The sequence below is a fragment of the Giraffa tippelskirchi genome, chromosome 3, assembly GCF_054371585.1.
Source record: "Giraffa tippelskirchi isolate mGirTip1 chromosome 3, T2T-mGirTip1v1.2.pri, whole genome shotgun sequence".
Classification (NCBI taxonomy): domain Eukaryota; kingdom Metazoa; phylum Chordata; class Mammalia; order Artiodactyla; family Giraffidae; genus Giraffa; species Giraffa tippelskirchi.
In genome coordinates, this window is record NC_137277.1 from 136137089 (window position 1) to 136151978 (window position 14890).

General features: G+C 38.8%; 1 protein-coding gene across 3 annotated transcripts in view; it reads left to right on the plus strand.

Annotated features, from left to right (window-relative positions):
- Positions 1-14890, plus strand: part of CNTNAP5 (contactin associated protein family member 5) — a 982292-nt gene that overhangs the window by 668619 nt on the left and 298783 nt on the right. For all 3 annotated transcript variants that reach the window (XM_081576090.1, XM_081576091.1, XM_081576092.1), the window contains one exon: positions 923-1042. In XM_081576090.1, coding sequence (XP_081432216.1) covers positions 923-1042 — 120 coding nt within the window. The remainder of the gene's footprint in view (positions 1-922; positions 1043-14890) is intronic.

Consider the following 14890-nt stretch of genomic DNA (forward strand, 5'->3'; position numbering starts at 1 on the left):
CATCCTGGCTAATTTTCTCTTTCCCTACAGGCACCTGTTGGGTGATAGTTATTGTTCTGAGCTCTGGGTATACAAAGATAAGATAATGTCATTTTACTTTATTAGTGGGATTTCTGCATCTTATGGTAGCTCTATTTTTAGAGCATATTTTTAGTTTTCTAAGGAAACTCCATTCTGTTCTCCTTCATGAAAGTAAAAGTTTTAGTTCCTCAGTCATGTCAGACTCTTTGTGACCCTATGGACTATAACCCACAAGGCTCCTCTGTCCATAGGATTCTCTAGGCAAGAGTACTGGAGTGGGTAGCCATTCCCTTCTCCAAGGGATCTTCCCATCCTGGGGATAGAGCCTGAGTCTCCTGCATTGCAGGCTGATTCTTTACCACTTCAGCCACCAGGGAAACCTTTTGCATTCCCATCAACAGTGTCATAGAACTCCTTTTTATCCACAACCTTTCTAGCTTCTATTATTTGTACATTTTAATTTTTTTGTCTCCCATTGTGAGTGTGACAGCGTGCCAGATGATGAAACACAGCCGCAAACTGCACTCAGTCACCACTTAGATTCTGTAACCACTGCAGGAGACAGAATAGTATATGATGTCCTAGCTTCACAACTGTGTGAGTGTAGGTGAAAGACAAATACATCAGCATAGGGAAGGGCTGTATAAGAGGAAAGGGGAGATTTTTTAGAGACTGTAACCTAAGAGCTGTTGAGAAGAATGGGTATTAGGATGAATGCAGGAGACAGTTCCATCAAACATTGGGATACTGGTTTGTGAAGGCTTGGAGGGAAATAAGATTATAGGAAAAGGGAAAGAAATCACAATTGGAAGTCAATACAATAAGTAAGAGTTACTGATCCTCCAAAGGGACATGCAGAGCCAAGCAAAGTTTCCTCTCTGCTGCCTTTATGTCTTTCCAGCCCTCTATGAGCAATCCTGTGAGGTGTACAGGCACCAAGGCAACACGGCTGGTTTCTTCTACATCGACGCAGATGGCAGCGGGCCCCTGGGACCTTTCCAAGTGTACTGCAACATCACAGGTAAGGGTGTAAAATTCCCACTCATGCTTCATGTCGCTATATGATGGTAGCCAGCAAAGGAAAACCCACTGGAAGGGAACACTTGTATGAAAAAAAAAAAAATTAAAGACCAACTTCAGAGGGGAGATTGTATTTAGGTAAATAATAGGAATTAACAGCTATTTTATTTTCATGAGAGAAGAGAATGTGATAATGGTCTTGACAAGTTTCCACTGAACCAAAGATTAATTATCAAGCATATTTTGCAGAGCTGACCAAGGTCTCTTTTCCTCTCTTAAAAGTCAAAAACAAAAAGAAAAGGAAAATAACCCAACAAACAAAAAAGACAAAAAACAAAATCAATAGAAAGCCCTGACTCAGGAAGTGTGAAAGCTGGATTCAGGTCTGTCCCTGAGGACTGTGTGACTCTGAGGTTCTCTCTGAGCTTTATTTTTGCATCAGTGAAGAGGAAATAGTAGTTTCCACCTCTCAGAGTTGGGAGGATTAAACAAAATCATCTATATTAGTGCAACTGACCAGTTATTCTGCAGATGCCTAATCAAAACCTGGGATAATTCTATTTTCCCTGGCAATCTCATAACATCTTGTAACTTCTTTCTAAAAGTGTCTAAGGACATATTAAGAGCCAATTACTATATGGAAACAGCATGTGATTACTAATTTATTCTTTAAAAAAAAAACAATTCCACACCACAACCTGATGTGATAGTTACTTAAAACTACAGCTATATGAGTACTCTGTCGTGAATATTGTTAATCAGCACATACACATTTTTGGTTTGTTTGTTTGCACACTGGCTTTTGAAGATGCCAGCAGAATCATGTAATGAAGCAGAAAAGTAGGACTCTATCAAGGCTCTTTGGGTCCTTAGGCCCCAGGCTCTACTGCAACTGGGTAACCATATCACATCTGTGGAGCTCTTTCCATAGCCAAACACTGTCCTGGGGACCCAGGATATTCAGAGAAATAAGACATAGTCATTGTCATTCATGAGGCAGTAAAATCAGGAAAAATAGCATGCAATATTACAGGTAGAAATGTAAACAAACCATTGCCAAAACAGTGATGAAGGGCATTTAGCAATAATTTGCCCATCTGAATACAAAGGGCCACAATTTCTGCAGAAAATGCTAGTTACATGGAATTGTGTGTCATTTCATTCCATTTCCATAATACTTCATTTCTCCAAAATGTATGCTAGCTGCTTCTCAATAGCCCTATAACATAATTAGAAACTGTGTTACTGTTTTCTTTTCATGGTTATGCCAGCCTGTAATGTTCAACAACCTGGTCAAGAAGTAGACTTCTCAGTAGATCTTGGTTATTTTCCAAATTTAATTAACATATGAATCTCTTGGGAATAATGTTAAAAATAGACTTCCCAGAGTCAGAAATTCTAAATTCAGTAAACATATTTTACTGAGCTTTTCAAGTGATTCTGATGTAATTTGTCCCCAGTCCACAATTTGAAAAAATGGAGGAAGTGATTTGGTTACAGAATGAGGCAAAAGAGATCAGTGTCTGCTGAATGATGGGTGTGACATATAATAATAGGATTTTTGGTCATGGCATCAATTGCTCAGCTCCTGCCATCTTTGGAAACTGAACTGAGAGTTTGCAGATATCATGTCCTTTAATTCTTTGCAACAAAAATCTGGGGTAGATACTTTTAACTCTATATTACATAGAAGAAAAGAGCATGTGAGAATTTCATGACCTGCTAGACAATAAATCCTGAAACTAATAGTCAAGACTCAGGAAGCAAGCAAAACCTCTGGTGCAGCAATAATCTATATCACTGAAACATTAATTGGATACTTTGTATTGCTTTTGTTTTGCTTGAAACCCTGTTTTTGTTTTTGTAATAAAAGTAATCAATGCTAATTACAGAAAATTTAAGGGAAAAAAAAGTGTGAAGAAATATAAGGTCATGTATAAACCACAATCCAGAGATTGCTATTAATATTTTATTATTAGATTTTCCTTGGGACTTTTTTGCTATAAATGTATATGTGTGTTTTTCTATGAATGTTTGTGTTTTTAGATATATATTTTATGTTATGAATTTAATAGACAAGCACAGACTAATTCTATTTTTATTAAAGTACATATATACATTGAATATAGCTTGACAAATTTAACTCCCCCAAATAATATAAATATAATAACACACCATGTGTGACTGATTCATGTGTCTCATTTACATGAAATGCTCTACCCCTCTTTGGAAAGACTTCTCTCGGGATTTATGTTTGATATTTGTTCAGGAGTAGCTAAAGATGAATGTTTACTTATATTAAAGTTTGCTGTTTTGCTGATGTGATGCTAAAGGCAAAAAGCCTCTGAGTTATGTTATGTCCCAAAATTGATAGGCTGTTTTGTGCATGATTGAGGAATTCTTTGAAATATGCTTTTTGGTCACATCAATTGCATATATATAGGTGTTTGGTTTGGTTTTTGTTTTCCTAAAGATACTTGTAGAAATAAAAGCCAACTTCTGTGTTGGCTGAATTATATAATTCTCATATTTAACTGACAAAAAATTTTAATGCATAATATAATGGTAATCAAGTACATTTTTTTTTTGTTCGTGAATGTTAAGTGTTAATAAATGAGACTGACTTATAACACAGGATAAGTGGGACAAAGTGCTTCAAGGAAGAGAGGGATGCAGAAGGGAGGGATGGAGCAAGGGATGGAGGAGAGGGAAGGTGGAAATGGTCAGAGAAGACGTGCTCTGTGTTTCACTCTTTTTTTTTTTAATTTATTTATTTTAATTGGAGGCTAATTACTTTACAATGTTGTAGTGGTTTTTGCCATACATTAACATGAATCAGCCATGGGTTTACATGTCCAGATTGAACAGGGTGGGGGACACATGTTCACTGTGGTTTTTAAAAGCACAAAGCTACTAGTCTCCACACTTTCCAGAGGCATTCCTGAGGTCATAACACAGAGAGTATAAACAATTCTGGGAGGCAGGGGCCCTAGGTTCTCTCTCTTCTCTTCCTTGTGCCAGTTGGCTGAGTGCTCTGGCCTGACTCTGCGTTTCCAAAATAAGGATCTGGAGCCAAGTGGTCCCACAGGTCTTCCTCATTTAGAACTCCTGAGAGATCATTGGGTGGGTGGGTGGGGGGTTCCCTGGTGGCTCAGAGAGATCATTTGAGGTTCAAAAGAAAGGGAAAAAGAAAAGTTTCTCCTAAGTCTGCAGACACTTGTAAATGGATGGGTTGAGGGTGATGAACAGGTTTTATTTATGGAAAACCGTAAATCTGAATCCCAGCTACAATGTGTCCCTTTACAGTGTATGCTACCCATTTCTACAGATAAAGTGGCACTTTACCCCTCCTCGGAAATTTAAGGCTGTAGTGGTAAAGAACCTGCAATGCAGGAGACTTAAGAGATGCAGGTTCGATCCCTCGGTTGGGAAGATCCCCTGGAGGAGGGCATAGCAACCTACTCTAGTATTCTTGCCTGGAGAATTCCATGGACAGAGGAGCCTGGTGGGCTATGGTCCATAGGTTTGCCAAGAGTCGGGCCCGACTCAAGTGACTTAACAGTATCTCACCTACCACAGGGTAATCTTGGGGAGATGAGGTCCCCAAGTACCCCTTTTGGTGGAAGGCAGTGTGATCTCTGCCTGGGATGATAGGGCAAATTATAGGAGAAACAAAGGGTGTGATTAGGCTGATCAGTAGGGTGGACTGAATGTAGGCTTCTACAGATTTCGATAGGGTGCCATACCCAAGGCTACATTCTAAGTCACTTCACCACAGGACTGGGCTTCCCTTTGTGGCTCAGACGGTAAAGTGTCTGCCTACAATGCCGGAGATCCAGGTTCAATCCCTGGGTTGGAAAGATCCCCTGGAGAAGGAAATGGCAACCCACTCCAGTACTCTTGCCTGGAAAATCCCATGGATAGAGGAGCCTAGTAGGCTACAGTCCATGTGGTCTAAAAGAGTCGGACACGACTTCACTTTCACTTTCACTTTTCACCACAGTACTTGGGGGTGCAAGAGATGGAAGGCCCAGTGTTTAGATGGAGGACTGAGTGAAGTTATAGATGAGAAAGACAGAGTATGTTTCTTCAGTAATACATGTTTGCCCTGCTTTTAACTTATCTCTAAATGACGTACAATTCATTTCAGCTCAATTTAAATTTGTACATTTCAGGCACTGCATGCGCAAACTGCAAAGGATTCACCATGTGTCTGCCTCAGTGTCTCTGTGCTGCTGTAACATTTCACATATTGATGGCTGTAACAACCCCAAGAGTATGTTGTCTCACAGTTCTCAAGAGTAGAAGAACAAAACCTAGGTGCTAGCAGGGCCACATCCCCTCTGATACCTCTTGGGGAGACTCAGTCCTTCCTGGTCTCTTCTCAGCATCTGGCAGTTTGCCTGACTCATGGGCACTTCTGGGCTCCTTGCAGCAGGCCCTGTCTCTGCCTCTTGAAGACTGTCTCCCTGGTTCCATGTGACCACCACATCACATGTGACCATTTCCTTTTATTCATCTGTATATCTGTTTCTTCTCTTCTTATAGGGACACCAGTCATGTTGGATTAGTGTCCAGTCTAATGGAGTATGATATTATCTTAATTTGATTACCCTTGTGAAGAATCTATTTCTCATTAAAGCCTTGCATATTCACAGGTAAAGAGGATTAGGTATTCAAGAGATCATTTTTGGGGACACAATTAAGCACGTAACAGTATCATTTCAGTCTCCTTCACAGGCTAATCATGGAAAAGGCACAGTGGTAATGATAACATCTTGTCAAGCATGTACCTGCATGCTGTGTGCTGAGAGTATGCAGTAGGGGCACCTAGCCCAGCCTCTCCTAGAAGAGCTATCAGACAGACAGGTAATGTCTCTAAGACCTGGATGGAGAGTAGGAAGTGACAAAAAAAAACACACAAAGGATGGCATTTCCAGGCAGAACAAATGAATGTTAGAACAAGGTTCCAGGGGAACTTGATCCTGCACATTTGTTGGGCCCAAGCTCGCCAAGATGAGTTTCTAGTTTAGAACATTTGGAAAATACATGAAATTGAATGACTAAGAAATTAAAAGATCAAACTCACTTGAATAGGAACAAAGCAAAAGTTTTTGAAAATCCATCATTTGAACTATAGTTTGTCAGCAAGGAAATCTGCTATCTTAATTTTAGAGAAAAGAAGGATTTTTCTTCAATTTAATTTTTATATTTTATTGGAGTATAGTTGATTTATAGTGTTGTGTTAGTTTCAGGTATACAGCAAAGTGAATAAGTTATACATATACATATACCCATTTTTTTCATATTCTTTTCCCATGTAAGTTATTACAGAATATACAGTAGGACCTTGTCATCTAGTTTATATACAGTAGTGTGTATATGCTAATTCCAAACTCAATTTTTTATCACAGGTAATTCTTGAGCATGCCAGACTATTTACCTGTCCCCAAAGGAAAGAAGAACAATTTCCTTACTTTTAACTTTTTATTTCACATTGGAGTATAGCTGATTAACAACACTGTAATAGTTTCAGATGGACAGCAAAGGGACGCAGCCACACATACACAGGTATCCATTCTTTCCCAAACTCTCCTCCCATCCAGCCTGCCACATAACATTGAACAGAGTTCCCTGTACTACACAGTAGTCATCCATGTAAAATATGGTAGTGTGTACCTGTCTGTTTCAAACTCCCTAACTATCTCTACCCTCATCCCTCCCCCTAGCAACCACGAGTTCATTCTCTAAGACTGTGAGTCTGTATCTGTTTTGCAAATAAGTTAATTATGTATAGTATAATAATATATATATAATATATAATAATAATATATAATTATTAATAATTATTAATATAATAATATATGATAATAGTATATTATGTCTTTTTAGATTCCACATGCAAGGGATGTCATAGGATATTTTTGCTTTTCTGTTTTACATCCTTCACTCACTGTGACAATCTCTAGGTCCATCCATGTTGTTGCAAATGACACTAATTCATTCTTTTTGATAGCTGAGTAATGTTCCATTGTGTATATATAGTATGTTTTCTTTATCCATTCCTCTGTCAAGGGACATTTAGTTTGCTTCCATGTCTTGGTTATTATAAACAGTGCTGCAATGAACAATGGAGTGTATGTATCCTTTTGGACCATTTTTTTTTTTCCAGACATATGCCCAGAAGTGGGATTGTAGGGTCGTATGGTAGCTTTATTTTTAGTCTTTTGAAGGGACATCCATATTTGAACAACTTTCTGAGTGCCAACAACAAGCCAGTATTCAGGTTATAAATGATTTTTGGCACTGTTTCCTACTCTGGAGGACTGGATCTAGAAAATGCATTGCTTACTTTAGGGACTGTTTAAAAAGGGGTGAATGTACAAGAAGAAATTAGGGAAATATACTACAGACCTTTTAACAAAGGAACTGTTCCCACTGTCAGGCCCATTCAAGTGAGGGGAAAGTGTGTGGCCAGAGCAGAAAGGAGGTCAGGATGTGAAGAATCTGTGCCTTAAGACAGCTATGACCTCCAGTGTGGGAATAGCCAGCAAGAAGCTTGGGGAGTAACTTCAGTCTATCCTTGCCCCTTTCAGTCTCTTTCCTAGGTCTTCATGTAGCAAATTCTGCTAGATTTTAGAAGGCAAGAGTACCATAAGTTCTCTATATTCGAACATTCAAGTTGCAAACTTTCAAAGATGTGAACCTGCTTTTGCATGTCCATCATGTAACCTAGTTCAGGTGTTTGGCATGCATTGCCATGCATCTTCTACAAGTGGTTGCACTTTTGTGTACTTTACTGTACTGTACTGTATAGAGTACGGTAGTTCACTATCTTTACTTCAAGCCTGAGATGTCCAGAAGCAAGCATAAAAGCAGCAGCAATGCAGCTGGAACTGCTAAGTGCTCAGTGATAATGATGGAAATGAGAGAGTGGAATGAGGTGAAAATATGATCATTCAGTAAGTTCACTCAGTCATGACTGATTCTTTGTGACTCCAAGGACTGCAGCAAATCTGGCTTCCCTGTCTATCACCAACTCCTGGAGCTTGCTGAAACTCATGTCCATTGAGTTGGTGATGACATCCAAATATCTCATCCTCTGTCATCCCCTTCTCCTCCTGCCTTCAGTCTTTCCCAGCATCAGGATCTTTTCCAATGAGTCAGCTCTTGGAATTAGGTGGCCAGAGTATTGGAGCTTCAGCATCAGTCCTTCCAATGAATATTTAGGATTGATTTCTTTTAGGATTGATTGGTTTGATCTCTTTGCAATCTGAAGGACTCTCAACAATCTTCTGCAACACCACAGTTGAAAAGCATCAATTTTTCAGCACTCAAATTTCTTTATAGTCCAACTCTCACATCCGTACATGACTACTGGAGAAACTGTAGCTTTAACTAGATGGACCTTTGTTGGCACAGTAATGTCTCTGCTTTTTAATATGCTGTCTAGGTTGGTCAAGGAGAAAGTGTCTTTTAATTTCATGGTTGCAGTCACCATCTGCAGTAATTTTGGAGCCCAAGAAAATAAAGTCTGTCACCATTTCCATTGTTTCCCCATCTATTTGCCATAAACAGATGGGACCAGATGCCATGATCTTCATTATTTGAATGTTGAGTTTTAAGCCAACTTTCTCACTCTGCTCTTTTACTTTCATCAAGATGCTCTTTAGTTCTTCTTTGCTGTCTGACATAAGGTGATGTCATGTGCATATCTGAGGTTATTGATATTTCTCCTGACACACTTGATTCCAGCTTGTGCTTCATCCAGCCTGGGATTTCGCAGGATGTACTCTGCATATAAGTTAAATAAGCAGGATGAGAATATATAGCCTTGATACACTCCTTTCCCAATTTGGAACCACTCCATTGTTCCATGTCAGGTTCTAACTGTTGCTTCGTGACCTGTATACAAATTTCTCAGGAGGCAGGTAAGGTAGTCTGGTATTCCCATCTCTCTTTCTTTTTAATTAATGTATTTATTTTAATTGGAGGCTAATTACTTATCAATAATGTAGTGGTATTTGCCATACATTGACATGAATAAGCCATGAGTGTACATGTGTCTCCCATCCTGAACCACCCCTCTCACCTCCCTCCCCACCTCATCCCTCGGGGTTGTCCCAGTGCATCGGCTTTGAGTGCCCTGTTTCATGCATTGAACTTGGACTGGTGATCTGTTTCACATATGGTAATATACATGTTTCAATGCTATTCTCTCAAATCATCCCACCCTTGCCTTCTTTCTCCCACAGAGCCCCAAAGTCTGTTCTTTATATCTGTGTCTCTTTTGCTGTCTTGCATATAAGGTCATCATTACCATCTTTCTAAAGTCCATATATATGCATTAATATACCATATTGGTGTTTTTCTTTCTGGCTTACTTCACTCTGAATAATAGGCTCCAGTTTTATCCACCTCATTAGAACTGATTCAAATGCGTTCTTTTTAATAGCTGAGTAGTATTTCATTGTGTATATGTACCACAGCTTTCTTACCCATTCATCTGCTGACAGACATCTAGGTTGCTTCTATGCCCTAGCTACTGCAAACAATGCTGCAATGAACTTTAGAGTACACGTGTGTCTTTCAATTCTGCTTTCCTCAGTGGGTACTCCCAGCAGTGGGATTGCTGGGTCATATGTCAGTTCTATTTCCAGTTTTTTAAGGAATCTCCACACTGTTCTCCATAGTGGCTGTGCTAGTTTGCATTCCCACCAACAGTGTAAGAGGGTTCCCTTTTCTCCACACCCTCTCCAGTATTTATTGTTTGTAGACTTTTTGATAGCAGCCATTCTGACCAGCGTAAGATGGTACCTCATTGTGGTTTTGATTTGCATTTCTCTGATAATGAGTGATATTGAGCATATTTTCATGTGTGTGTTAGCCATCTGTATGTTTTCTTTGGAGAAATGTCTGTTTAGTTCTTTGGCCCATTTTTTGATTGGGTCATTTATTTTTCTGGAATTGACCTGCATGTGCTGCTTGTATATTTTGAGATTAATTCTCTGTCAGTTGTTTCATTTGCTATTATTTTCTTCCATTCTGAAGGCTGTCTTTTCACCTTGCTTATAGCTTCCTGTGTTGTGCAAAAGCTTTTAAGTTTAATTAGGTCTCTTTTGTTTATTTTTGCTTTTATTTCCATTACTCTGGGAAGTGGGTCATAGAGGATCCTGCTGTGATTAATGTCAGAGAGTGTTTTGCCTATATTTTCCTCTAGGAGTTTTATAGTTTCTGGTCTTACATTTAGATCTTTAATCCATTTTGAGTTTACTTTTGTGTACAATGTTAGAAAGTGTTGTAGTTTCATTATGTTACAGGTGGTTGGCCAGTTTTCCCAGCACTGCTTGTTGAAGAGATTGTTTTTTCTCCATTGTATATTCTTGCCTCCTTTGTCAAAGATAAGGTGTCCATTGCTGTGTGAATTTATCTCTGGGCTTTCTATTTTGTTCTATTGATCTTTGTTTCTGTCTTTGTGCCAGTACATACTGTCTTGATGACTGTAACTTTGTAGTGTAGTCTGAAATCAGGCAGGTTGATTCCTCCAGGTCCATTCTTCTTTCTCAAATGCTTTGGCTATTCGAGTTTTTTTTGTATTTCCATACAAATTATGAAATTATTTGTTCTAGTTCTGTGAAAAATACCGTTGGTAGCTTGATAGGGATTGCATTGAATCATAGATTTCTTTGGGTAGTATACTTATTTTCACTATATTGCTTCTTCTGATCCATGAACATTTTTTATGTATTCATTGGTATATTTCTCCATCTATTTGTGTCCTCTTTGATTTCTTTCATCAGTGTTTTATAGTTTTCTATATATAGGTCTTTTGTTTCTTTAGGTAGATTTATTCCTAAGTATTTTATTCTTTTTTTTGCAATGGTGAATGGAATTGTTTCCTTAATTTCTCTTTCTGTTTTCTCATTGTTGGTGTATAGGAATGCAAGGGATTTTTGTGTATTAATTTTATATCCTGCAACTTTACTTTATTTATTGATTAGCTCTAGTAATTTTCTGGTGGTGTCTTTAGGGTTTTCTATGTAGAGGATCATGTCATCTGCAACAGCGAGAGTTTTACTTCTTCTTTTCCAATTTGGATTTCTTTTATTTCTTTTTCTTCTCTGATTGCTGTGGCTAAAACTTCCAAAACTAGTTTGAATAGTAGTGAGAGTGGGCATCCTTGTCTTGTTCCTGACTTTAAGGGAAATGCTTTCAATTTTTCACCATTGAGGATAATGTTTGCTGCAGTTTTATCATATATGGCTTTTATTATGTTGAGGTATGGGCTTCCCTTGTGGCTCAGCTGGTAAAGAATCTGCCTGCAATGTGGGAGACCTGGGTTTGATCCTTTGGTTGAGAAGATCCCCTGGAGAAGGGAAAGGCTACCCACTCCAGTATTCTTGCCTGGAGAATTCTATGGACTATATAGTCCATAGGGTTGCAAAGAGTTGGACACAACTGAATGACTTTCATTTTCACTTTTCACATGTTACTTCTATGCCTGCTTTCTGGAGTGTTTTTATCATAAATGGATGTTGAATCTTGTCAAAGGCTTTCTCTGAATCTATTTAGATAATTATATGATTTTATCTTTTAATTTGTTAATGTGTTGAATCACTTGATTGATTTGCATGGTAATCCTATCTCTTTAAGGATTTTCCACAGTTTGTTGTGATCCACACATTCAAAGTCTTTAGCATAATCAATGAAGCAGAAGTAGATATTTTTCTGGAATTCTCTTGCTTTTTCTATGAGCCAATGGCTGTTAGAAATTTAATCTCTTGTTCCTGTGCCTTTGTTAAATCCAGGTTGAACATCTGGAAGATCTGGAAAAGATGGTAGATGTTGCTTATTCTTATACAATATTACAGTATAGTACTGTATAGCTGATTGTGTTAGTTGGGTACCTAGACCAGCTTTGTTGGACATATGAACAAATTGGACTTGTGAACTCACTCTCAGAATGGAGCTCATTTGTTTGTAGACAACTTGCTGTACTTATTGGGGTAAGGCTTTTAGTCACTTTGCCTGGGCTCAGAGAATGCTGTAGAAGGGTGGAGAGTATATCCAGTGGAGCAGATGGAAAATATCCTGGTTAAAGAACTGACCAAAGAAACCTAGGGGGAAAAGTTACTTGCATTCATTAAGGATAAAAGTTGTTTGTGAAGTAGGATCAGTGAGTGACATCCACAAACCATGCAAATATATGAAGTATGAATTTGTTCATTAGGTTCCCATGTGAAGCAGAAAGAACCTTCATTTGCAGCTTCAAAGAAAGTGAGATTAGGATGGATTCAAGGAACATTCATGAAAGAGAGATTTAAGAGAGCTAGCTGACTCTCAGAGTTGATAAGCCACTCAAGTGATGAACAATTAAGAACAAGTGAACCACTAAGAGAAACAGTGACATATACTAACATGTAATGTTTTATTCAAAGGGACACCTGGGACTTTTGCCTCTATCTGATGCCTCTATCTAAGTCTTTTAGCCTGAATGTGGACAGTTTCAGACAACAATGTCAAGTTCGTGTTCATCCTTGGCTTTAACAGCCTAGTTGGACCAGTAGGGAGGAATGCATTTGAGACAACAAGGAATCTAGTTCAACTTGGGATTGTATTGTTTGGTGAAAATGAATAAGGTAGACTCAAAGAATGAGTTAGATTCCTTCAGAAAGTGAGGAAGTGCTGGGCATTGGAATCAATGCAAAGAGTGAGACAGGAGTGGAGAAAGATCAGGGCACAGTAAGAAGCTGGAATGAGTGAACATCCAAAGTACTTGTGCAGGAAGTGTGTGTTGTTGATACACAAAAATGTGGTGAGTGTAACATCAGATTGTTTGAGTCATAATGTGCAGATGATATCAGACATTATCATGAATACTTCTGTGAAGAGGATTTTTAAATAAGACTAATATTTAAATCAGTGGCCTTTGAATAAAGCAGATTGCCCTCCAAAAAGCCAGATGGCCTTATCCAATCAGCTGAAGGCCGACAGAACAAAGACTGACCTCCTCTAAGCAAGAAGAAAGTCACCCAGCATACTATCTTTGGGCTTGAACTGCTATAGTTTACTAGATTTCCAGCCTACTGGTCTATCCTCCATATCCTGGGAAACAGTTAGGCACTGGGGGAAATATATATATATATATATATATATATATATATATATATATATATATATATATATGAGAAGGAAATGGCAACCCACTCCAGTATTCTTGCCTGGAACATCCCATGAACAAAGGAGCCTGATGGGCTGCTGTCCACAGGGTCACACAGAGTTGGACATGACTGAAGTGACTTAGCAGCACGCATGCATGCATATATATGTGTGTGTGTATATATATATATATATATATATGTATGTATGTGTATATATATATATATATCCTTTTGGTTCTGTTCTCTGGAGAACCTTGACTCATGCACTTGGTACCCAGAGGTTGGGTGTCCCTTCTCTGTGCTTTGTTCTCATTTTCTGAACATTTCTACTGATCACACTGCATTATAACCACTCTTTACTTTTGTGTTCCATGGTCCTAGATGGAAAATGAGAAACAGAGTGTCAAGAACTCCTGGATTTACTGTTACACAGACTGTGTTGAGCCCAGGGTACATAGAACTCTGAGAAATCACAGCCACATTAAACATTAATTTCTGCCTTTCTCCTTTTTTTTTCCCACTTCCCAAAATTTATCTTAGACTAAGGCTGTGGCCCATTCCATCAATGACAGCTTGAAACCAGAGATATTACCTTCATGTCTAGTCCCCTACATACAAACGAGTTCTGTTCCAAAAGTGTGTTTGTAAGTTCAGTATGTACATAAGTCCAACAAGTTAGTCAAGGCACCCAACTAATCCAATCAGCTGTATTATAGTAGGTTTGTAATACTTTCACACAAACAATAAATAAAAAACAAACACAAAAAATAAAGAAAACATTTTTAACCTACAGTACAGTACCTTGAAAAGTACAGTAGTAAAGTGCAATAGCTTGTATACAGGGGCTGGCATTGAGTGAGCAGGCAAGAGTTACTGACTGGAGGAGGTACAGTGAAGGATCGTCAGCAATAGGAGACAGAGGGCAAGCTGCAATTTCACTCACACCTGATGTTGATGGAACACACCTTTCCATCAAGTCTGAAACTTGAAAGTTTGTATGTAGGGGGCTTACTGTATTCTGAAGTGAGCTTGAGTCACTCCTGCTATTTGTAACCTTTCCTGTAAGTCCAAGAGTGAAAAGTGTCCTGCTGCTCCTCATTGTTCCAAGATCCATCAATGCTCTCCTGGCTCCCCAAAGCCTATTTTTCTCCCAACATAAGTGTCACTAATGGAAGGAACACAGGTTTTGGAGTCACACTGGTGTTCCTATCTTAGCGCTGGCACGTTCAAGTTGTGTGACCTTGAGCAAGTCATTCAACATTTCTGGATCTTGGTTTTCTTATCAGGGACATGAAGATGATAAAATTGTCTGCCTTTTGAGATTTATCTGAGGAATATGTTATACATGGCAAGTTCCTTGCCCCAAAATGTAGATGGTCGTGAAACAGAGTAGACAGATATCATGATGTAATATTAACCATGACCTCTTTCACTCTTACCGCTGTCCTAGTAGTATAGATAGAACCTATATGACCATCTGAATGGTGAAAATTAAAGTGAAAGTCGTTCAGTCCTGTCCGACTCTTTGCGACCCCATGGACTCTCCATGGAATTCTCTAGGCCAGGATACTAGAGTGGGTAGCCGTTCCCTTCTTCAAGGGATCTTCCCAACTCAGGTCTCCCACATTGCAGACCGATTCTTTACCAACTGAGCCACAAGGGAAGCCCCCAACTGAGTGGTAAAAGGT